This window comes from Oryzias latipes, chromosome 5, assembly GCF_002234675.1.
Source record: "Oryzias latipes chromosome 5, ASM223467v1".
Classification (NCBI taxonomy): Eukaryota; Metazoa; Chordata; class Actinopteri; order Beloniformes; family Adrianichthyidae; genus Oryzias; species Oryzias latipes.
This window is the reverse complement of record NC_019863.2, coordinates 30,653,469-30,676,743: the sequence shown is the minus strand read 5'-3', so window position 1 is coordinate 30,676,743 and position 23,275 is coordinate 30,653,469. Positions and strand designations below refer to the sequence as shown.

The window sequence follows — 23,275 nt, the reverse complement described above, 5'->3', positions numbered from 1 at the left end:
TTTCCGCTTCCATCTGTGTTTTTCTCAGAAAAATGATAATGTTAATGCTAATGTTTCTTTTCTTCCCCAAAAGCTTCTGCTACAAGTTCAAGTGAAAAAAAAAATCAAAGTATGATTTATAGTATTTTTAAGATAAGATAAGATATTCTTTATTGATCCCACATTGGGAAAATTCAATTGTCACAGCAGTTCCAAAAAGCAGAGAAAAGTGACAGCAATGTGCAAAAGTGAGGGGTGTTCCAAAATGTGCAAGTATACAAATACAAAAATGTGCAAAAATAGATATGATGAAATAGATATGATATCTATATATATATATATATACCACCTTTCATAGCATTTTTTAGGAATTCATTTTATGATTATCGGGTTTAAGCAGAAAAACAAAGATGTTAATGTTTTCTTTAAAAACTGTCAGAAAAGCTTTTTTTGCCACATAAGCAAAAAACATTTTCATATAAAATTAAAGTTTAACTTTAAAAATAGAGATTGGATTATTTGTTTAGCCAGCTTTGCTCTTTTTATCTGTTATATTTGCTGTTGGCAAAAGTAAATCTTGATATTTACAGGAGAAAACAAAGTAAAGTTTCCAAATAGTCTGTATTTGAAATATGAATCCATTAATATTTAAGGTTTTATGTTTATGAACTGAAACAAAACAAAATAAACATTTAAGATTTATTTGTTTTAAATTCCTGAATTTAAGTGAACATTTCAAAGCTGCCTTTAAACATAACAAAGCCGGATGCTTTTACACATTTACAAAAACGAAAGCTTTTTTCAGGTTTATTATCCTGCAAAGCGTCATGAAACACTGAGGAGACAGAAAGTACAGGTGTTTCTGCAGGTTAACGTCATGGAAAGTCTGCTGGAGCCACCGAACTTTTCTTTAAATTGAGGAAATTCCTCTTTTTCGGTCTCTTAGGGATCTGCTGGGCCCGATCCGCCTCAGTGGGATCCCGGAAGACGAACAGACGTTCTGCTACAGCCGAGTTCAGCTCCTCTGCTGAGGGCAGCTCCACCTGCTGCTGCTTTTCTGACAGGCTTGATTTCAGACCAGGAGGCGGTGGCGGTGGCGGCGGCGGCGGCGTTCTCAATGGTCCGTCCTGCTCTCCTTTTCCCCCAGTGAGCGAAGCTTCGCCGTCTTTTGGAAGCTGAAGGATGGGTGGTGGGAGCAGTTTTTCCATCAGACTCTGCCTCTGCTCCTGCAGTCTGGGAGAGTTTAGAGGACAAAGGAGCTGTTGTCAGAGGGACAGCAGAGCTGAAGGTCTGACCTCATGCAGGAGGCGGCAGCAGCCAAACCGCACGATTCATCTGATGAAAAGCACAACTCCCTCCGGCGTGGGATTGTTGAAAAGAGTCCAGGAGGTGGGATTGACGTCGAGCTGCACTCACCTCTCTGCTGCCACGGCACAGCCGGGCACGCTCATGGCATTCTTCTGCACCACATCTCCTCGCAGCTTGACCAGGAAGACAGCGTTCACGTCTCCAGGGAATCTGATCGCAAAGGGTCATGAAGAGCGTTGATCAGAAGACCTGCAGGACTCAAATAGTTCCACCTTTTCCTGGAACAGAGCAGCGCTGGAGGCTGCTGACGTAACTCCAAACGACACAGGGCTGTTTATGTTCGCAGGAATTTGTCTTTTAAAATCACGAGCTAAACATTCCCGTCATCCAGCAGAGTCTGGATGACGGGAACTTCCTGAACAGACTCCTAAAGATGGTCTGTGTCTGTGAAGAACGCCAGACAGGTGAAGGAGTCAGACAGGTGTTTGGAGAAGATCTCCAAACACGAGTCCTTTGTGGCAAAACTGGAAAAAAAAAGACCTTTACATTTCTTATTTTATCTCATTTAAGCATTAAATTAAGAAACATAACAGACTTAGAATCCGGGAACAATGGACAAAAAGGTTCATAAAAATGACTTCTCTGAGGAAAACATCAAAACGCTTCAGAGACGCCAGAAAGCCTAAATAAAAACACATGAGAGCTGTTTTCCTGCTCCTCCCTTCAGCAAAACAATCCCTGAGTCGGTTCGTGCTTGGAACCCGATTCAGACTGTGATCCAAACTCAGCGGGAGACGCTGGAGAAGAAGAAAATGAAACCATAAATAAAGTCATTTATCAGCATCTTGGCTGAAGGGAAAAATGCTCCAGAACTTTTTATTGAAGCTGTTCGAGTCTCCAACTCGTTTTCACCCAGAAAAACGTCTCTGAACTGCAAAGGTCTGAGCTGAAGAGCCTCAAAACACAGAAGTTTTCAGAAGAATGGGATTGAAAAGTGTCTGCTAATCTAGAAAAATCACAAAAAGATGGATTCTTTTTCTTGTTTCTAGCCATGAGGTAAATTTAAATACCTAAACCTCATTCACAACCTGAACAAGTTACAGAATGATGGCTGATTCTGTGACAAGATTATGGGATCATCCATGGATCCAAATCACAAACTCAGGTCCTTGTTGTAATTGAGAAACTGTTCTCAATGGGCCAACCTAAATGAATGAAGGCCCAACAAATCCAACAGCATTTCTGCTCAATCTTACTTACAAAATGACACAAACCTTTAAGAAATGTACTGAAGTTCTTCAAATCTGTAAAGTTTTTTTTAGATGCAAAGGATCCTCTGAGGCAAACATTTAGGAAATGTTTAACTTGTTTCTGCCGACGGGAATCAACAGTTGCAGATTGGCGTGTAGAGAAAATCCAGCTCTTACCCAGAATGCTCCTGTTCTGCAGAGTGTTTGGGGCAGAGGACGTCGGCGAGCGACAGGAGCTCGCTCTCCGGCAGCGTTGGCAGGAGCAGGCGCAGCGCCTCCTGCAGGGCGGCGGCTGATACGCGAGTCTGCTTCAGCAGCTGAGACGCAAACTCCAGATCCTGAATGGGAGCGGCAACCGGGAGAAACGGGAAAAGCGGTGATCAGGTTCACCGGATGGATACCTGCGGCGCGGTAACAGAAACCTGCGAAGTCTCACCAGGTCACAGAGGGAACGCAGCCTCTCCAGCTCCGTCCCCTCTTTGGAATCCTCCACAGATTGATCGCTGAGGTTCAAGACGTGAAACCTGGAAACGACATTATGAAACCTCAGCCAAAAACAAAAGGATCTTATTCCTGAGAAAAGGAACGGCTGACCGACCTCTCAGCCATCAGCGTGAGAACCTGCTCACACTTGTGAAGCGCCTCCTGGAGGACGGACGTCATCGTGGCGTCTGAGCGCAGCTGAAACCCTTCATCTTCCTCACTGCGTTCCTCTCCCTCAGAGACCTTATGGCAGCACTGACTTGATGGGGCTGCAGACTCACACGACTGCAGAACAAGCTCATCCTTCTCCTGCTGCAGATGTAGGTCCTGATCGTCACAAATACACCTCTTTTAGGGAGAAAGTGCACATTTAAGTGAGCTCAAATCCTTGAATTAGACGGCAGTTTCCACCTGACAGTGGCTCTGTATGACCTGAGCCAGCTCCTGCTTCTCCAGCTGTTTCCCCTCTCTGAGCTGCTGAATGAGCAGGCTTTGCAGGGCGAGCGCGGCCCTGGACGTCTCCAGGAGCTTGCTGCACCTCTCAGCCTTCTGGTAGTGGATTGTAGCTATCTGAACGGCGAGGCCGTCTGTCTGAGAAAGCAGGAGAGCCGACCTCTCCTTCTGCATCTCCTCCAGCACCTGCCACAGGGAAAGACACCTCAAGGGTTCTGATGGAAGCTGTGCGTGTTTCACAGCATGGAGATTCTTCACCTCCTCCATTAAACCCGTCTCCATTTCTTTCTCCTTCTCAAACAGCTGAATTCTCTCCTGCAGGCTCTCCTGGAACAGCAGCAGATCAGACGTGTCTGTTTTCTTTCTGGAGTCCGTCTGGAAAGACCACAAAAGCCCTCAGTGAGCAGAACTACAAGCCCTCTGCGGGATGAAAACGTGGCTCATCGGCGGATGGACTGTGGGCTGCGGTGACGACCAAAACACTCGTAATTCACCATTCAATTATAAAAACAGTTCACTGACTTGTATTTATGCTATTGTTGCTCTCATGACAAATAAATATACACTGTTATTTAGCATAAATAAAACATGAGCACAAAGAAATAAAGCAAAAAGTAGTTTTGACAGAGGTTTACATGGCTCCCTTTCAAAATAAAAGACACCCCGTGTCACACAGGATCATCAAAATGCAACAAAAGTAGTAGTAGGATGTGTAGAGTCAGCAGTGAACAAAACAAACAAACAAACAAACAAGTTGATTTTACTGTTTGTGGAGCATCTCAGTCACAAATCTGTAAATCTATCTAAATAAAATAAATTAGAGCCTCTTAAGTGACCCTTACTCTATTTTTTGAACTCTAAGGAGTTTGTTCAAAAAGAGAAAATCCACTTTAAATTCTAGTTGTGCTTACTGACCTCCGACTGAGTTTCTGTGGAACACGGCGCCCAAATGTTGATTCATATTTTCTTTTTACTTGACAGTAACTTTCCAAATGAAAGGCATTTTACGTTTTTAAGCAGAGAGCCACAGTGGAGCCTCAGGTCGCAGACAACCGCTTTATTTAAAAGATCTTTTAGTTCACAAAAAAAACAAAGATTTCTTAGCGAATCACAGTAACAGCGAATCCTACAAACTGATTTATATTTTGTGCATTTCCATGTGTTTTGTGTATTAATGCAACGACAAATATCTCTTCCTTTGCATCTGTTTTAAAGATTTTTAAACTTCTTTGGTTCCACAAAGATGCAAAAAAGGAGAAACATCATGGATTTATCCACCTATGGAGGGATATTTCTGCCACCACGTTGCACACAAAACTTTCTAAGTTGAAAAGCAAATATTTAATATTTTCACCTGCAACTTAGAAAGTTTTGTGTGCAACGTGGTGGCAGAAATATCCCTCCATATCCACCCCCCTTCAAACGGACGAGGCTGAAGAGGGTTTTTAGCCTCCGCTTTGATGCTGAAGTAAAAATCCACTTAAACACAAAGTCTAAGTTTAAAGCAGCTGCAAACGTTTCTATCAGAGTGGAAACTCAATCGAATAAAGTCAAATCATGTGAAGAAAGCTTAGCTCAGAAAATACACGTGATCTGTCTTTATCACAGAGACGTCTGTAAAAACAGAATAGGGTTTATCTTTTTAGTTAAATCTGAGGCAGAATTCTGAAATATTATGTTCATGTTATGGCATTCTATAAAAAAAAACCTTTAATGAATTTTTATTCATCAGAAACGACTTTTACATCTGAACAACTTTGGGTCTTTTTTAAGCTACATTTCCTGTCGTAGTATTTTCATTTTGAAAATCATACTTGATCGTTCTTAAATGGAATGACGCTGCTCCACCCACAGTATCACTCTGGATCCAGGATGTTTCACTTCACTCAAAACTTAAAGGTAGACGTTCTGAACGTAAATCTGGCTTAGTTTGGAAGCCGTTGGGATGTTTTCAGGCTGTTATCAGATTTGATTCCTTTGTCGTTTATATAAGTATTATATCCTGACCATTTTTTTACATCTCATATTATTGTCTTCTTAAAACATTTATACACGTGTATACTAAATATCTTAATAATATGCTGCAATTATAAGCATGGGGGGGTTGTCATTGTTTATCTTGTGTTTTTATTTAGAAAATAACAATAAATACATTTTTTAAAAATATATTTTTTTAAAAATCTATAAGCTTGAAGAAATGAAACGCCAACTTCGGCCTCGTTTGGACCCCTCCGTAAAAATAATGTAGAGTAAAAGAAAAAACTGTTGATGAGATTCACCATCTGCTCTCCGCCCTTCTTCCTCCACGTTGCCATGGCGGCGTGCAGCTTGGTTCTGGAGACGGCGTGAGGCAGAACCAGGCAGCGGTCGATGACCGACAGACACTTCTGGAACTCCAGCCTCATCCTCAGTCCGTCCTCCTCTGACAGACTCAGCTGGGAGAGACAAAGACGCCTAACAAGAGGCCAAAGAAAGAAACGGACGCCATCAACAAGGCGGGACTGCATGGCTGCTGCGGGAGAAAACTCCCAGCATGCATTGCCTAAAACCTGTGGAGAATCGTCGTTACAGAAAGAGCACAGATTCGGACTTCTTTAGAATAAACGTTTAGAACTTTAAGTCATCGATAAAGGCCGTGTCATAGTCACGTTTTGTGCATATTGCACGGGTCCATGACGTCACTTTAACGTGAAATGTGCAACGTATATGCGATATTAAAGTTATCCATCGGTGCATTAGAAAAGTCTGCTACACATGTGTGGAACGGTTGTGTAAAAGCCACAAATTTACGTATGCATCTTGCAAAAATCACACACAACTGTGTCAGATTTACGTAATAATTTATAGCATATAAACTACGTAAAATACACGAAAAATTACGTAATTCTCCACCGGCCCAAAATTTGAAACAGCTGAAAACCGAATTTTGGTCTGCGTACATCCACGAATGACGAACGCAAGAAACACTTATGAATAACGTGTATCACGCATAAATCACAAAAGACGGAAACTACACACGAGAGCAACATGTATGCAGTGGCTGTGTGACACGGCCTTGACACAGCAGCCTCAAAGGAAACACCCGGGAAAAGAATTGGCCATCTGTCAGTAAAATAGTCCCCGCCTACTTTTTTTTTTTTTTTTTTTTTTAACTTGTCCTGTCCAACAGCTGGGCAGTCAGATGAGAGCTGAGGGCCTCTTGGGTTGGACATATTTTACTTTAACAAGAGGGGTTATTAATCTTCAGACAAACCAAAGGAATGTCTGAATAAACCCCTTTTGTAATTGAGGCCAAACTTTATTAATTTCAAACATGTCTGAAAATCTTTGGTGTTGGACCGGACGGAAAAGGAAAGAGGGGAAGAAGAGAGAGGGACGTTAGAGAGAGGGGGGGTAGGGGGTGATAATAGGAGGGGAAGGGGGATAAGACCATGAAGCAGCATAAAGCAACAAGTTTACTGGTTGTTAATCATTATGGTAAGGTTTAAATGTAAAAAAAAAAAAAAAAAAAAAAAAAAAAAAAAGGGCGGAGCCTGTCCACACACACACTCAAATGTTATAAACACACCTGTTAGTTGCAAAAATGTCCACCTGTCGACATGTACACAAAACAGATAGTGTTCACACGCATACTTATGCCTTAAAACCAACTAGTGTGAAATATTTCAGTCATTCAGTCTGTTGAGCTAACACCTGTGCTCAGGTGAGTGTTTATGTTCTTCTAAAATGGATGGTGGAACGTGAAAAGAAGGAGGGAGAGTGCCCAGCCATCCCCACCCCAAGACCCCCACCGCACCAGCAGCGGCAGCCGGAATCCCCCCAACGCCACACAGGAACCGGCAGGGAACAACCGCCGCCCGGGCGACCAAGCCCGCCACCCAGGCCGGGGCCAGCAGGGCCGCCGCAAGGCCCCCAGAGCCAGAGAGCAGGGAGGCACGGAGGGAAAGAGGGCGCCGCCCCAGCCCAACCAGGAGAGCCGCCCCCCCGCCGCGCCGGGAGAACCCAACGCAGGGCCCCACCGGAGAAGGACGCCCACAGCCCCAGACGAGCACCCCACCACCACCCAGGAGTTCCGGGCATCCCCCCGCCCCAACCCCAGGTACGAGCCAGGACCCCCCAAGGGAGACCCACTCCGCACTCCAGGCAGCCATCCGCCCGGCCGACGGTTGGTCCAGGGAGGAGCGAGGCAGGGGCCCGCCGCCCCCGCCCAAGAGGGGGGAACCCCGGGGAAAAAAGAGGGCCCACAAGGGGTGTTGTAAATATGGCCCGACCAGGCTCGGCCACAGTTGGAAATTTGGCGGGGCCCAGCACTCAGGAGCAAGGACCAGAACCCACCCCCCAGGGACACGAACACCCCCGGCTCAGATGTAATGTGAACCCCCCCACCGCGCGGAGAGAGCACCGCCGGGCCCAGGAAGCCGGCACCCCGGGGACACAGCCGCCGTTGCAAAGGGGCCCGTACCCCCCACCAGGGAAGAGGCAGGGGACAGATGGTCCTAGGTCCCACCTTCCTTGCAAAATGTGTGTGCGTGTATGTGTGTTTGAGAGAGTGTGTGTGTGCATGTGTGTGTGTTTATGTTGGGATGTATATATTGAGGGGGGAGGGGTGTGTGTACTAAGGGGGGTGCGGTTAAAATTGGCGGGTAGGGCACTAAGGGGACATCTCCTGATTACTCACAGTGACGTCCCCTCACCCTCCCCACCAAGGGGCCCTAAATGTCTAAGGTGCGGTTAAAATTGGCGGGTAGGGTGCTAGGAGGACATCCGCTGCTTGCTGGCAGTGATGTCCAAGCACCCCCCCTACCAAGGGCCCTACATGTCTAAGGTGCAAATAAAACCGAAAGAGGGGGGGCCCACTCCATACGGCAACCACAGGAGGGGGGCCACTGCCTAGTAAACCCCCCCCCCAAGGCTCATCGCAGGCTAAGCCCCCCACCCCCTCACCCTATTATGAGGTTATATGAGGAAGGGGGTAAGCTGGGGACAGATGATAGACTGTCCCCTGGTGGTCAAACAGCCCCCCCCCGCCCCCCCCCCCCCCAGCAAGGGGGCCAGGCCCACCCAGCCCCGGGGCCCCACCCCCGGAGGCGCAGACACCCCAGGCCCAGCACCACCACCCCCACACAGAGAGAGGGGAGCCAGAAAGCGCGCCCCCCCCCCGGAGCAAGCCCAGGCCCCCACCCCCAAACGCCGGCCCTAGAAGAGCTCTGGTCAGGCCTCGACGGGACCGAGGCAGCCAACCGGCCGGGGAAACCGCCGATGGCCTCAGCGGAGACGCCGACCCGTCAACCCCCCCTGCCCCGTACCAATAGTGCCCCCCCCCCCCTCCCCCAGAATGCCCCCCCACAGGACAGGGCCGACAAGACCCCCACCCCACCCCCAGACCCCGCAGCCGAAGCGGATGACACCCAGAGCGACCGGGGGCCCCAAGAGGGTTGTCCCGTCCCGCCCCAGAGCCAGGGAAGGGCCGATCCCAGCCCCAGGTGTAGACGGGAAGCCCATCCAGCGCCGCTGCCCCCCCCCCCCCCCCGGGCAGCGCCCCCCGCCAACCCCCCCCAGCACAGGCAAAGGGACCACCCCCCAAGCCAAGCCAGACCACCACCCCACCCCCCCACCACGCACCCCCACACCCAAGCCCAGAGGACCACGCAGCGCCCCAGGCCGCCCCACCCAGGCGCCGGACCCGACCCCCCGACCAACGGAGCCCCCACCACCCCCGGCCAGGCACCGGAGGCCCCGACCCCCACCCCGGCCCACGGCAGAAGGGCAAGGAGCAGCGACGACCATGCCCCCCCCCCCCCCCCTAAGTCACGGAGTTAGCTATGGGAGACCAGAGAGACCGAATTCTTTCAAAGTTACTTGAACTTTGGGCTGACATTTTTTCCAAGCTGATTTGATCAAGCAGCAGATTTCTGTGTTGACTTATATTTATTGGTTGAATGCTGTAAAGCATTCAACCCTTTGTTTTCCTGTTTCTCTTTATTGGTTGAATGCTATAAAGCATTCAACCCTTTGTTTTCCTGTTTCTCTTTATTTATTATTATTATTATTTATACTATCTTCCGCCGTTTTTTGACACTTAACTACTTCTACATTTTTTAACCTATTTTTACCATTCAACTTTTGAAATGTTCAGCTCTTTCAGCTTATTCTTGCTATGACTTTTGGTACTTCTAATCCTTGTACTTTTTAAGATATTCCAGTTTTTCCGGGAATTTTTGCCCTATTAAAATGCATTGGAAAGTTATGGTGCAAGAGGTTCCCGGATCGACACCCAGTTCGGACACTTGAAATCTTTCTACCATTCACCTTTTTAAATGTTCAACTCTTTCAACTTATTACAGATATTACTTTTGGTCATTCAAATCATTGAAATTTTTAAGATATTCCAGGATTTTGCAGGATTTTTGCTCCATTAAAATACATAGGGAATTCTTGTGCTTAACCTTTTTTAAAGGTTTTCACCTTTTTTAACCATTTTACTTTTAAAATGTTGAGCTCTTTCAGCTCAGTTCAGCCATTTCTTTTACAAATTAAGCTTTCTATCAGCAATACAGCATTCAACCCTGCATTTTCTTCTGGAAATGCAGCTCCTTCTAGTTTATTATTATTATTATTTATACTATCTTCCGCCGTTTTTTGACACTTAACTACTTCTACAATTTTTAACCTATTTTTACCATTCAACTTTTAAAATGTTCAGCTCTTTCAGCTTATTATTGCTATGACTTTTGGTACTTCTAATCCTTGTACTTTAAGATATTCCAGTTTTTCCGGGAATTTTTGCCCTATTAAAATGCATTGGAAAGTTATGGTGCAAGAGGTTCCCGGATCGACACCCGGTTCGGACACTTGAAATTTTTCTACCATTCACCTTTTTAAATGTTCAACTCTTTCAACTTATTACAGATATTACTTTTGGTCATTCAAATCATTAAAATTTTTAAGATATTCCGAGATTTTGCAGGATTTTTGCTCCATTAAAATACATAGGGAATTCTTGTGCTTAACCTTTTTTACAGGTTTTCACCTTTTTTAACCATTTTACTTTTAAAATGTTGAGCTCTTTCAGCTCAGTTCAGCCATTTCTTTTACAAATTAAGCTTTCTATCAGCAATACAGCATTCAACCCTGCATTTTCTTCTGGAAATGCAGCTCCTTCTAGTTTATTTATTATTATTATTTATACTATCTTCCGCCGTTTTTTGACACTTAACTACTTCTACAATTTTTAACCGATTCTTACCATTCAACTTTTAAAATGTTCAGCTCTTTCAGCTTATTATTGCTATGACTTTTGGTTTTTCAAATCCTTTTACTTTTTAAGATATTCCAGTTTTTCCGGGAATTTTTGCCCTATTAAAATACATTGGGAAGTTATGGTGCATGAGGTACCGGGTTCGACTCCCGGTTCGGACGCTTCAAAATTTTCTTCCAACCAACTTTTAAAATGTTCAACTCTTTCAACTTATTACAGTTATTACTTTTGGTCATTTAAATCATTGATTTTTTCAAGATATTCTAGGATTTTCCAGGATTTTTGCTCCATTAAAATGCATAGGGAATTCTTGGGCTTAACTTCTTTTACAGGTTTTTACCTACTTTAACCATTGTACTAACCATTCCTTTCCTTCAAATCTTCAAATTTTTAACAATTCCGCCATTTTTTCAACAATTTCGGGTCTTGTTTATCTCCTTCTACAATTTTTTTACCTCCACAATTTTTTTACCATCACTTTTGGTCCTTCAAATCTTTCGACTTTTGTTCGTTTTTCCAAATAAAATACGAACTATGGCATGAAATCGTTTCAACTAGGCTTTGCCCAATAAAACAGTGCACGACAAGCCTTATTTATTTACACCGGCTGCACTGCGTTCTGACTAAAGTGTTAGCTCAGTGGCTAAGGTGGCAGGTTAATCATACTGAGATTCTGAGTTCGAATCCGGCATTCCACTTTTTCTGCATGGTGTTTTACCTTGCCTTTCTTGATAAAATTTAGTTCCACTCACTTAAATATATTTCGTTACATGGAAGAATTTTCTTTCAGGTGGTGTTACTCATAAGTTTTGACTTTTTATCCTTTAACTTTTAGGGATTTTCCAGGATTTTCCAGGACAGTTCAGCCATTTGATCAGCAAGTTCAGCTTTCATTAAGCAGTACAGCATTCAATCTTTGACAACCTTTGATTCTTCCAACCCTTACAACTTCCATACAATTTTAGCTAGAGACACCATTCAAACGTTAAAATGATCAGAGCAGCTTAAAGCACACACACAAACACTCGATGTATGTTAAAAAAAACAGTGGGAGCAAATCTAAGTTAGTTTTGATGTATTTTTTATTTTCCTCCTCGTAGCTGGAAACTGCAGTTCAAACATGTGCTCCAGCCATCTTGTGAACAAACGTCAGGACCCTGGCCTTAGCCCCGCCCACGACCGCTAAGGCTCATGGGAAGTGTTGATTCCCACACCATGAGTTAGGTGGCTGTTACGAGAAGTCACTATCATGTTGTTACACCACATATGTTAGTGGTTAAATGACAATATAATGCTGTGTCATTCAGCTAGCTAGCTGATGATCAAAATGTCTCTCCATTATACATGTATGCGTGTGCTATGATTGATGACACATGTAGCAGAGATGGGAGATTTAATCATTTGGCACAGTATTTTACATGGTGCCCCCTACTGGATGAGATGACTGCATTTATACTTTAGTTTTACATGATCAATGCTGTAACATCAAGGTTTGAAATCATTAAGAGATAGGAAGGGTTTGGCAGCCATTTTGTGTTTTCAAATCTGAAACCTTTGTTGCTTTTAACTTTCCTACCTTTGGCATTCCTTTAGCTAGAAACACAGTTCAAACATTAAACTGCTCATAAGACTTTGTATTTCAATATAAGTTTTGAAATTATTATGGGATGGCAACTCCAACTACGGTTTTGCGGCCATTTTGTGCCTAAATGTGAGGCGATTTTTAACTTCAGTTTTTACCTATTTTAACCATTTTACTGTTGCAATGTTAAGATCTTTCAGCTTAATCCTTTCAGCTATTACCTTTGGTCTTTCAAATCCTTGAACCTTTCAAGATATTTCAGGATTTTCCTAAACTTTTGGTCCATTTAATTACATTGAGAATCCTTGAAAACCTTTGGTTCTTTCAACCATTGTAACTTTAGCTACAGACACCGTCCAAACCTTAAATTGATCACAAGGCTTTGGACTATAAAATACGTTTATAAATCATTACGGGATGTCAACACAACCTACTGTTTGGTGGCCATTTTATGACAAAATCTGACACAAATATTGCAATAAACTTCATCCATGCCTGGAACTGAACATATTGAAATTCACTGGATCTGGACATATAAGGAATGTGGGCGTGGTTAACAAACAAACTTCGTTGCTAAGGACGTCCAAATGTTTACTTTTTCCGATCCATCTGAAACTGACGTTGATTTGTTCGTCATCCCCAGGCGACCCAAACATAAAATGGTTGCTATGGAGATAAAATTAATAGAAAATCCATGTTTTTGAAAAAAGTAGATTCTATCAACTTAGAACATGTAGTTTTGACCTATATGATACTCTTAAACAATGTGTTTTTTTGAGTCAGTTGATGATGCTGATGCTAGCACTTTTAGCCATTTTAGCAAAATCTTCAAATTTTAAACAGAAAATCCATTTTTTCAATGATATCAGCTTTCATGCTTAACTCCGTCTATGAATTTTGACCTGTTTCGGTCATTCTACTTTTACAATGTTCACCTTTGACTTTTGGTCCTCTAACTTTTCAAAATATTCCAGGATTTTCCAGGACAGTTCAGCCATTTTTTCAATAATTTCAGCTTTCATGCTTAACTCCTTCTACAATGTTTGACCTATTTTAGACATTAAGTTTTTTATCATATTTCTGCTTTCATTCAGCAATACAGCATTCAACCCTGCATTTTCTTCTGGAAATGCAGCTCCTTCTAGTATTTTTTTTGCTTTTCCAATTTATTAAAATAGTTTTTTTAGCAATGCAAAGAGTTATGAAAATGATAGAGCCTAATCCTCCTTCTACATCGATGGCACTCATGTCACCAAGCACACAAAGTGACGGTGAAGCTGTGATTGAAACCTTAAGCCAGACTGATAGATCGGCACATACCTGCTGCCAGAGAGCCTGGACAGGCGTGCAGAACCATAGTGCATGCATGTAATTGTCGGGTAGATTACTGTCACAGTGCTGACAAATGTCTGAGTTACTGAGACCCATCTTGAACATCCTCTGTCCAGTGTAGTAAATTCTGTGAAGAGTTTTGAAATGGATTAGCTGCAGATTTGGACTTTTTGTCATTTTAAAGGTGTTTAGACAAAGTTCTGACCAAAAACTTTCATCTGTGCTGATGCTCAAATCCGCATCCCATTTTGTTGTCGGAAGTGAAATATTGTTATCTAAATTACATAAAAGTTTGTATATTTTGGAGAGAGTTTTATTCATTGAGAAATTGATCAGAGTGGTAACTACATCTGGTAGCTTTAAATCGTTGTCTCTGTATTTAAACTTTTTAGTAATAATTGATTTAAGTTGCTGATATTCCAAGAAGTTATATATTCCATGTTTGTCTTGAAGTTCCTGGGGAGTTATGAATCTTCTATCAATAATTATGTGCTCTAGTTGTTTTATGCCCCCTGCTTGCCAAGCTGGGAAGTGGATAATTTTTTTGTTTATGAGGATGTCTGGGTTGTTCCAGATGGGTGTCATTTTGCACGGTCGAATTGATGATTTTGATATTTTGAGAAATTCCCACCAGGCTGTTAAAGTGGCATTTATATTAATACTTTTGAAACAATCCTGTTTTTTAACTATTTGACTAATAAATGGAAGATCTGACAGGTTGATCTTTCCACATAACGCCTGTTCCAAGTCTAACCATGAGTTGGTTTCTGGATTATTTTTTAACCATTTTAAGATGTATTGTAATCTATTTGCAAGAAAGTAATTGTGGAAGTTAGGTAATTCTAATCCTCCACAGCTTTTTGCAGATTTTAAAGTTTTTAGACTAATTCTTGCAGGTTTATTGTTCCATAGAAAGCTTGATATGGATGAGTCTAATGTTTTGAACCATTTTAATGGCGGTTGTGTGGGAATCAATTAGAAGAGATAATTAACTTTGGGTAAGATTTTCATTTTAACCGTGGCTACCTTGCCCATAAGGGACAAAGGCAGGTTGGTCCAGCGTGTTAGATCGTCCTGTATGTTTTTCAGTAATGGGGTGTAGTTTAGCTGCACCAGTTCTGATATTTTGGGGGAAAAATAAATACCTAGATATTTGATATTTCCTGTTTTAACTGGTATTCTGAGTCCTTGCTCCGCATTACTGTTCAGTGGTAATAAAACAGATTTATTCCAATTAATGGAATAGTCTGATATAGAAGAGAATTCATTAATGATTGTTGCCGTTTCATTTACAGAATGTATATTACTTAAAAACAGTAATATGTCATCTGCATAGAGACTAATTTTATGATGGCTGTGTTTGGTTTTAATTCCTTTAATACTCTCATTCTGTCTTATTGCTGCAGCTAGAGGCTCGATAAATATTGCAAAAAGAGAGGGGGAGAGTGGGCAACCCTGTCTAGTTCCTCTTCCAAGAAAAAACCTGTTGGAAGTCTGTTTATTAGTTCTAACTGATGCATTGGGGTTGTGATATAATATTTTGATCCAATTGATGAATGATTCTCCAAACCCAAACTTATGGAGGGCAGCAATGAGGAACTTCCAATTTACTTTAATTTTGTCCGCCTACTTTTCAATGACGGACAAAAGTTTCATTTAGCGCCAAATGAGTCATTTTCATTAGATCTCCTTCTGGTGAATTGGATTTTTCTTCAAGGCTGCTCCTCTACTGCCAGCGCACGATGTCCACAAACGCACATGAATCCAAAAGATTAAAAAGTTCTTTGTTGTGATTTAACTTACTTCATCCTCTGGAAGCAGATTTAGGAAATTTGCTTTGGAACCTGTAGTCTACTGGGCGCAAACGCAAAAACATTCCCTTCAATTCCCAAAGGAAAGAGGGATTCCGCTTCAGACAGAAACAGAGAATAGCAGACCTGAAGAAATCCCTGCAGCGCGTCCTCAGCTCTCTCTGCTGCTGCAGCTCTTCCTCCATGGCTCGCCGCAGCGCCTCCCGGGTGCAGCTGAGGGTGCAGAGGGCCGCCTTGCCTTCCTGATGGAGCCGTTCCTGGCCCTGTCCCGCGGCCTGCCGTGGTCCTGCCTCTGCTTCCAGCGGCAGGGAGGGGAGTTTAGCTCCTGGAGGCAGGAGCGTCAGCGCGGCTTGAGCGGCAGAGGGCTGGATGGTTTTGACTTCAGCTAAAGCCGCCTGTATCGCCCGCATGGTCACCTAAGCAGCAAACGGAAGATCCACTTATGAACAGAGAGCAACCATGACAGCTGACTTCTGAGTTTGGAGAAGCCTTTCCATGCGTTTCCCCCTCTCATAATTCTGCTGTCACCTTCCGGATGTCTGCGGCAGCCTCTTCATCCAGGTTGTTGATGAGTTCTGAAAGCTCTGAGCTGTGAGCCGTCAACAGGTCCTGCCAGCAGCGTAGATGCTGTCCTACGTCCACTTTTTCCTCCTGGTCTCGGCACGCGCTCGACAAATCCCTCTGTCTCTGTTTGTGCAGCGTCACCTGGGAAGCAGGGAAAACATTTGAGGACGATGAAAATCACCTTAATGGTGTTTTTAACATGTTCTTTTGAGGCTTTTTTGAGGATGGAGGACATATATATAAAGATAATTAAGCTCAAAATTAAGCAAAAAAAAAAAAAAGGAGCAATTTGATAAAGATTGTTTTTGTGACATAGGGCGTGTCCAAGTTCGAGGGCTGTGGCCTTTGTCGAGCGGGTAGGTCGGATGTTAACGGCTGTAAATGTGGACGAGTCTAGCCGTTACATTGGTGTATGTCCTGTCGCCTAGCAACCATGAGTCCGTGAGCTCAAAGTTTTCCTGGCATATTTGATCCAACTTTTAACCTTGGAGGTGTAATTATTCAATTCAATGAAATTCAATTTTATTTGTATAGCCCAAAATCACTATCTCAGCAACTCAGAGGTGAATTTGTAATGAACTCCTGCTGCTCTGCAGAAACTATGTCCTAGAAAATGACACGAGCTTTTTGGATTTTGACGCCATCATCATGATTAAAAGAGCACTGGGAAATAGATCAGAAGATGATTGTGTGTGTATGTAGACTTGACCATGTCAGAGATGAGCTCTCTCCTCTTCTTGATCAGTTCACAGCGCATGGCTCTCCTCTCCTGGTTCAGCGTTTCATCCAGCCTCTGTCGGACCATCACAAGCTCCTTCTGGGCCTTCTCCTGCAGCGGCTCTATATGCTCGGCAGGAATGAGACTCCCCCTGGTGGATGGAACGAGCAGGGAACACGTAAACCTTCAGGTTCTGTACGGCAAGCGAAAAGCATCACAAAACACCAGGAAAAGTGATGTATTAAACAGCGAAACAGCTGTCCAAAAAGGCAGTTTTTTAAACAAATGTTTTCAAAGTAGCATGTAATTCTCTTTGTGTGCCTCAAGATGGATGTAAACAATATTTATGGCTGTTGTTTACAGCATGTTTTATGTTGTTTTGCTTGCCACAGGACTGACGACTCGCAGAGACAAGATCAGAGGAGAGTTTTTAGAGGAAACTAGAGAATCCTCCATGCAGAAACAGCCTTTAGAGCCGAGCTACGTTCCTCTGCTGTGCTGCGTCTGTCTGTCAGTTCCTGGGATCCGTTTGCCTGGCTTTTTTCTCTAAAACGTGCCGCTCTGTAGAAAAAAGCTTCTGTTTTTGGGTTTGTTTTTCACAGATTAAAAAGTTAAAGAAGCTAAAATTGAAGTTACAACAAAACTTCAGGAGAAGACTGAACATTTATAGGAAAATCAAAAATCTACAAACAAAGTGAGTTAATGAACATGATCAGATGAACCAACCTCCTGACGTGAGCAAACCAGCTGTCCAGGGTCCTGGAGGAGGTGGAGAAGGAGTCTGAAATCAGGCCGTTGAGGCTGTGGAGGCTGTGCACCAGGAACCTCCTCTGTGCGCTGCGCTCGGACAGCACGTAGCGCTGGTTGGCGACGACCACATCCAGGACCTCCTCCAGCTCATCCTGCTCAGAAAGCAAACCCAGAGGAACTCAACACATTGTTGGCGCCTTGTCTTTCTAAACGACTCCCCGCGGCGCCTCCAAAGCGTGACGCTCCGCCCCCCCTGCAGAGGATTCTGGTCCGCCGTACCTGACAGGTGAAGTATTTGTGCAGGAGACTTTTTGCTGCGCTCTTCTCCAGCTCGTCCATCCTCACGGCCTCTTCCAGTTCCTCGGAGAAGATCTTGTGCAGCTCCACCCGTCTGCGCTCAACGATCTGCCGCTGGACCTTGGCCGAGGCTTCTTCGTGCCGCACCAGGAGCGTGCGCTGAAGCCGACTCTGGTTCAGCTTGTGCAGCTTCTCCAGGAGGACACTGCAGCGGAGGAGCTCCTAAAAAGGTAAGACTATTCCTTTTATCCAGTTTAACAAACAATTAATTATGCAACAAACATAGGAAAGTGTATTGCATTAAATAATAAAAAATCTGGTGCTTTTAGAGATTATTTTTAAGTTTTTTTGTGTTTATTAAAAAACAATTTCCTCTGTTTTCCTGAATTTTTTTTTTTGTGCTTTTCAAAGATAATTACAAAAATATGAGAAATGTATTCCAAGATAATTTATCTATGAACTAGAAGAAAACTACAAGCTGATTGGCAATTAGAAACTGACCACAGCGCGTCCGTGTCCAGGATGAACTGGTCGTTTTTGTTTGTAGTGAATGGGATGTAAATAGGCTCCGCCTCCTGCATGTGGAGCTGCAGGGACAGGTGGGGGCCGTCAACAAAGTACACCGGAACGTCCCAGACAATCTGTTTGATTTGATCTCAAACTCACGACAAAAAATCTGAACTACATCACACACACTCACTTATAGGGATACATAAACAAAATCTAAATTAATCAGAGTACCATTACTCTTTCTATTACAGTATACTACAATTGTGGAGTAAAGCACTTTGTAGACGATTCCTTGTGATTTTTGAGAATCAAAAACAAAAACAAAAAACATCTATTTTTTCGGTTTCTTAATTTTAATTGAAGAGAATATTTTTTATGGTTATTAAATTTTTTTTCAAGTTATTTTTGTTTTGCACTGTAACTTTTTTCTAATTTTGTAAATAAATGATCTTGAAATAAAAAAAAACTAAGTAAATTATTTTGAAAAACAAAAAATTGTGTTTACAGAAAAATCATCTCAAAAAACGTCAGATTTTTGTTTAATTGAATGCAATACATTAAAACAGATGTTGTGTTTCTCTGAAACCCAAATGAAAACGGCTCTAGTTGTGTCCACCTGCTGGTCTGCGTGCTGACAGAGCCGCTCTGCCCGGGCCTTCTCTGCAGCTTCACGCCGATGCTCTGCTTCCATTTCCTCCCGGGTCTCCAGGTTGCAATGACCAGCGAGGGCAGCCATGCGGGCCCCGCGGTCCTCCTTCAGGCGCCCCTCCATGGCCAGCAGCTGTCCATGAAGCACGCTGAGCAGCCTCTCCTGGGCCCGGATGCTGGTCCGGCGCTCAGATTGCAGACCGCCAAGCAAGCAGGACATCACGTCTTTGTAGATCTGAATCCGAATGAGCTCCAGGTTGCTGCTGGCCCGCAGCAGTGTGGACATTTCAACGCTTAAAGGGGAGAAAGTATGGAGTTCAGTTGGTTCAGAAACACGTTTCTCTCTGTGTTTGCATTTCCATTAACTGACTTTTCCAAAGCCTGGTACATGTTCTGAGGTTCTTCCAGCACCATGACATCCACCATGTTGTCTTCAAATGTGGCTTCATCTTTGATGGCTTCCCTCATGCTGCAGTCTGCATACTCAGGGTCCGAATCCCCTCTGTTCCTCTAAAGAGAGGACGCCCAACTGATCATTTGTTTATTTAAAGAGAAGCAAACAACAGATTTCAGAAAAAAAGGCTCCTTCGTACTCTCTGCTGGAGCAGACGCAGTCCGGCGTTGGGACCTGCCAGGTTCATGGCCAGAAAGCCGACCGACAGAAGAGCCGAGGCCACCAAGAATCCAGCAGCAAAGCCAGCAAAATGGACTCGATGGTTGGGAGAAATCTAGGATAACAAAGTTGCAAAATAAATGTATAGAAAAGTATCTCCAGGCTTTAAAATACAGCAACAATAAACACATTTATTTCCATGTAGGAAAACGGGAAGCTTACAGCATCGGTGGAATTTACCCTCAACGTCAGATTGGCTTGTAAAGGACCAAACATACAGACGTCATTCTGTAGAATAAAGAGAACATTGCACTTTCTGACAAAAACGCCAAAAAAATCCCAGTTCAGCAAAGCTCAAAATAAACCAGCATTGTCTCAGTAAATCAGTAAAAAAAAATACCTGGGAGGCATTTGAGAAAGTCAGGAAGGCAGGTAGCTGGAGGATTTCGCTCTTGTGACTTCTCACAAAAGCAGTATAGTTAACAGCAACATACGATCCAGCTGAAGAAGCAACGTTTCAAATGAATCCTACAGCAGATGAATGCATTTGAGCTCCAGTGGCTGGGAGACATACCCATCAGGGAATCGATTGCAAACATCTGGAAGCCTCTTTCCACCACTCTGCCATCAGTTCTGATGGGAACTATTCCTGAAACCGAGTCCCGGATCGCCACCTGAGACAGGTTGGTGCCCCCCGCGGGACCCATGTTATGGATCAGCAGGTAGAAGGTCAGCTGAGGAGGAGCCGCATCCAGGTTCACCTGGAGCCCCCACCATGGACAAGCAAAGGATTTCAGCATCGCCCTTCAACACATTAGGGCCGACATTCAGTGAATGTTTGACGCACCTGAGCACACTTCCTAAATTTCACCAAAAAGGATGACGGACGGGCCACATTCTGGACCTGTGAGACAATTCAGAGCTAGTTAGCCATTTGAGGAGCGTCTGAGAGGTGAATTCAGGAGGACAGGCACACCTGAGGCAGGCTGTGATGAGGGCTTTGTCTGGTTAGAGTGTTCCTGCTGTTTCTGACGAGCACCGCGTTCGACATGAAGGTGAGGGACGAGTACAGCGAGTGTCCCCAGAAGCCATGAGGGGCTGAAGAGGAGAGCGGCCCTTCTTCAGAAAACAGCCGGGCTCCGCTGAATCCCACCGCACCTGACAGGCCGGAGTCACCTGATCCTGCGGACAGCGGTCCCACGAGAAAACACAAAAGCGAGTGTTCAGCTGTGAGACACCAAGACACCAGTTGTATGAATATTTTTAAAATAACTTTGATTTACTTCCTTTTGCATAACAACAACGAAAAAAAGCATAAATTCTGGGCAACATTTGACCTTCAGTCTCACCTCTCTGGACACGCAGCCCATCCCACTCAGTGCAAAAGTTCTGTAAAAAAAAACAAAAAAAATCATCAAAACAGATCAAATAAATCTATGATGGTTTTTTTTATAATATTTCAGCATTTTGGGATGATTGGAAATTCCAGTTTATCTTATTTTGAAAAGATTTCAGTAAAAAATATAGGTCTTGTTTTAGCTTTATTGAAGAAAATAATGTTTCTGTTCTGAAATTAAAATATAAGAAGGATGCCACAAACATCCCAAAACTCTGAGATTAAACATAACCATTTTCCCACTCAGTTGTACTAAATACTATATCAATCACTGTGATTAATGTCAAATTCTAAGATTTAAGAGACGGAATCTATAGATTAAAGTCAGACATAAATATGTTTAAATTCTGATATAAAAGTCAGCATTTTTAGATTATAGTGAAGTAGATTATAGTTTTTTTTTAGACGAACACTGGAATCCTGAATAAATAAATCCGAATTTTGAGGATTTTATTAAAAAATAATAAAGTTTGAATTAGTTTGATTTCTTTTAACTTCCTAAATGTACATTTTAAAGTTTGAATAAGGCAAATAAAATGGTTGTTAATGATTTGTTGGTCCTAAAACTGATAATGGTGCGCCTATAGATGTGGCGCGCATGCGTACTAAAATGTCTCGTGCACGCACCCGAAAACTAAGCTTTCAAAGTAAAAAGCTCGCGCTCCGTACGAACCCAATGCTTCCCTGAGTAAAACGCCGGAGGTGTGAGCTCTGATGGAGCCCGGTATGTCCCGTTACAGCCCGGGGGATGTCCAGACTCCGGTACCGACGACAGCAGCGTCCCGTAGCGGCGGCAGCAGGACGACAAAGACGGTGAAAGCAGACCGAAAAACACCCACAAAATCGTAGGATTTCCCACGATTGCGCGGAGTCGAAACATTCGTAACTGTTTGCTACCAGCTAAGACAGCCGCTAGCTGACTGACTGCAACGATTTTTCATGCTGCCGCCGCCGTTACCGGAAAAAAATCCCAACTTTCCTTGAGACTTTTCCATCTTCTGTTGCTGTTCGAGTTACACTAAAAAAGTTGCGTCTTTTCTCCGATTTTGCACTAGAGCAAAACTTATATGGGCTAAAACTGAAGATATTCGAGGAAAGATTCATGAAAAGTAAAGAAAAGAAGAAAAAACGACCACACATAAGTTCTAAACTTTTTCCACTAGTGAAATGAATGAGGGCACATTGTTTCCGGGCATTCCTTTCACAATAAAACTATAAACGCGATGCGTCTCGAGTTTGGGGTTTTAATAAATTCTACATAAATACACAATTAACATAAAATAAAATAACAATTAGTAAAACGATTATTTTTGCTTACAAGACATGACCACGTTTTGGAATATAAATAATCAATTGAGTATTATTTTTGTAACTAAACTAAACATTTCCGGCAAAGATGGCTAAACCTATTAGCTTGACGAATTGGTCAGTTTTTTTTCGGAACAGCGGCGAAATCATTTGTTAAAGTACACTTTTTGTTGGAAGGAAGGCACATTTCTTTGATACATTACTGTTAACGGTTTGTTTTTCAATATGTTTTACGCGTATTTAGTGTACGCAAAGAGGGAAATACAGACGAACCATCTGTTGGTGACCTGGGAGGCAAAAAAGACCCCTTTTATTATTTTAGCTTGAGCTAAAATGCGCGCGTGCCATCCGTCATCATTTTGTCTCCGGTTTGCGGTCGCGGGGTCATGGCAGTGGCGGAGTGGGCCGCGGAGTGCGACGCCGATGTTCTGGTCAGTTTCGGGGAGTCTCTGCAGGTCTATGCGGGGCTGCTGACAGTGGCGACGGTTTGCGGGGGGCTGTGCGGGGCGTTAGCCGCCTCTCTCCTGTACGTGTTCTGCGTGAAGCCGTTGGTCCTGACCAAACAGGTAAGCACTGGTGGTCCAGTCCTCTCTCTCGTCGGACGGGCCTCTCTAGAAAACAGTGCGTCTTTCTTCCATGAGGTAGCAGCAAGTAGGACTTCTTTTTAGAGTAATATCAAAGTGTAAAAACTGTCATTGAGTTTACATGTATAGACACACACGCACGCTGTCTGATGTGGAATTTCAAAATAAGACCCAATTCAAATCATGTATTGAGGAGTACTTACTATAATGTTGACATTTGTGTAAAAAAAACTCCTAGTTTCCACAGTCATTTCACTTCTCACTGTCTAGTGATGTCACAAAATAAAGTTTCAGACTGATTTGATGTGGAATTTAGAAAATAAGACTCAATTGAAAACAGGTTTAAATAGGTTATTGCTATATGTTGACATTTGTGTAGAAAAAAACCTCCTAGTTTCCACAGAGTCATTTCATCACAGACCTCTGTGTCT

The 23,275-nt window shown here is 43.3% G+C and overlaps 2 protein-coding genes across 5 annotated transcripts in view; one reads left to right on the top strand and one right to left on the bottom strand.

The window, feature by feature from the left end:
- Window positions 1-664: 664 nt before the first annotated feature.
- Window positions 665-22,605, bottom strand: evc2 (EvC ciliary complex subunit 2). 3 transcript variants are annotated; one of them, XM_011475611.3, is made up of 23 exons: window positions 22,534-22,605; window positions 20,906-20,945; window positions 20,533-20,738; window positions 20,404-20,460; window positions 20,131-20,317; window positions 19,957-20,057; window positions 19,779-19,844; window positions 19,537-19,671; window positions 19,314-19,453; window positions 18,912-19,236; window positions 17,768-18,007; window positions 17,465-17,640; window positions 16,730-16,889; window positions 15,985-16,161; window positions 15,583-15,872; window positions 5,753-5,927; window positions 3,732-3,848; window positions 3,432-3,659; window positions 3,136-3,347; window positions 2,974-3,061; window positions 2,715-2,875; window positions 1,396-1,497; window positions 665-1,212 (listed from the first exon to the last, which is right to left on the bottom strand). In XM_011475611.3, the coding sequence occupies exons 1-23, from the start codon at window positions 22,534-22,536 to the stop codon at window positions 855-857; spliced, it is 3,744 nt and encodes a 1,247-aa protein (XP_011473913.1). In that variant the 5' UTR covers window positions 22,537-22,605; the 3' UTR covers window positions 665-854. The 3 variants fall into 3 exon arrangements, with proteins under 3 accessions (XP_011473913.1, XP_011473911.1, XP_011473912.1); XM_011475609.3 differs by lacking the exon at window positions 22,534-22,605 and adding an exon at window positions 21,626-22,108; XM_011475610.3 differs by lacking the exon at window positions 22,534-22,605 and adding an exon at window positions 21,626-22,108 and having other exon boundaries at window positions 3,136-3,368; window positions 3,453-3,659.
- evc (EvC ciliary complex subunit 1) overlaps window positions 22,380-23,275 on the top strand; it is a 12,472-nt gene continuing 11,576 nt past the window's right edge. For both annotated transcript variants that reach the window (XM_004069296.4, XM_011475612.3), the window contains exon 1: window positions 22,380-22,826. In XM_004069296.4, coding sequence (XP_004069344.1) covers window positions 22,647-22,826 — 180 coding nt within the window. In that variant the 5' untranslated portion in view covers window positions 22,380-22,646. The remainder of the gene's footprint in view (window positions 22,827-23,275) is intronic.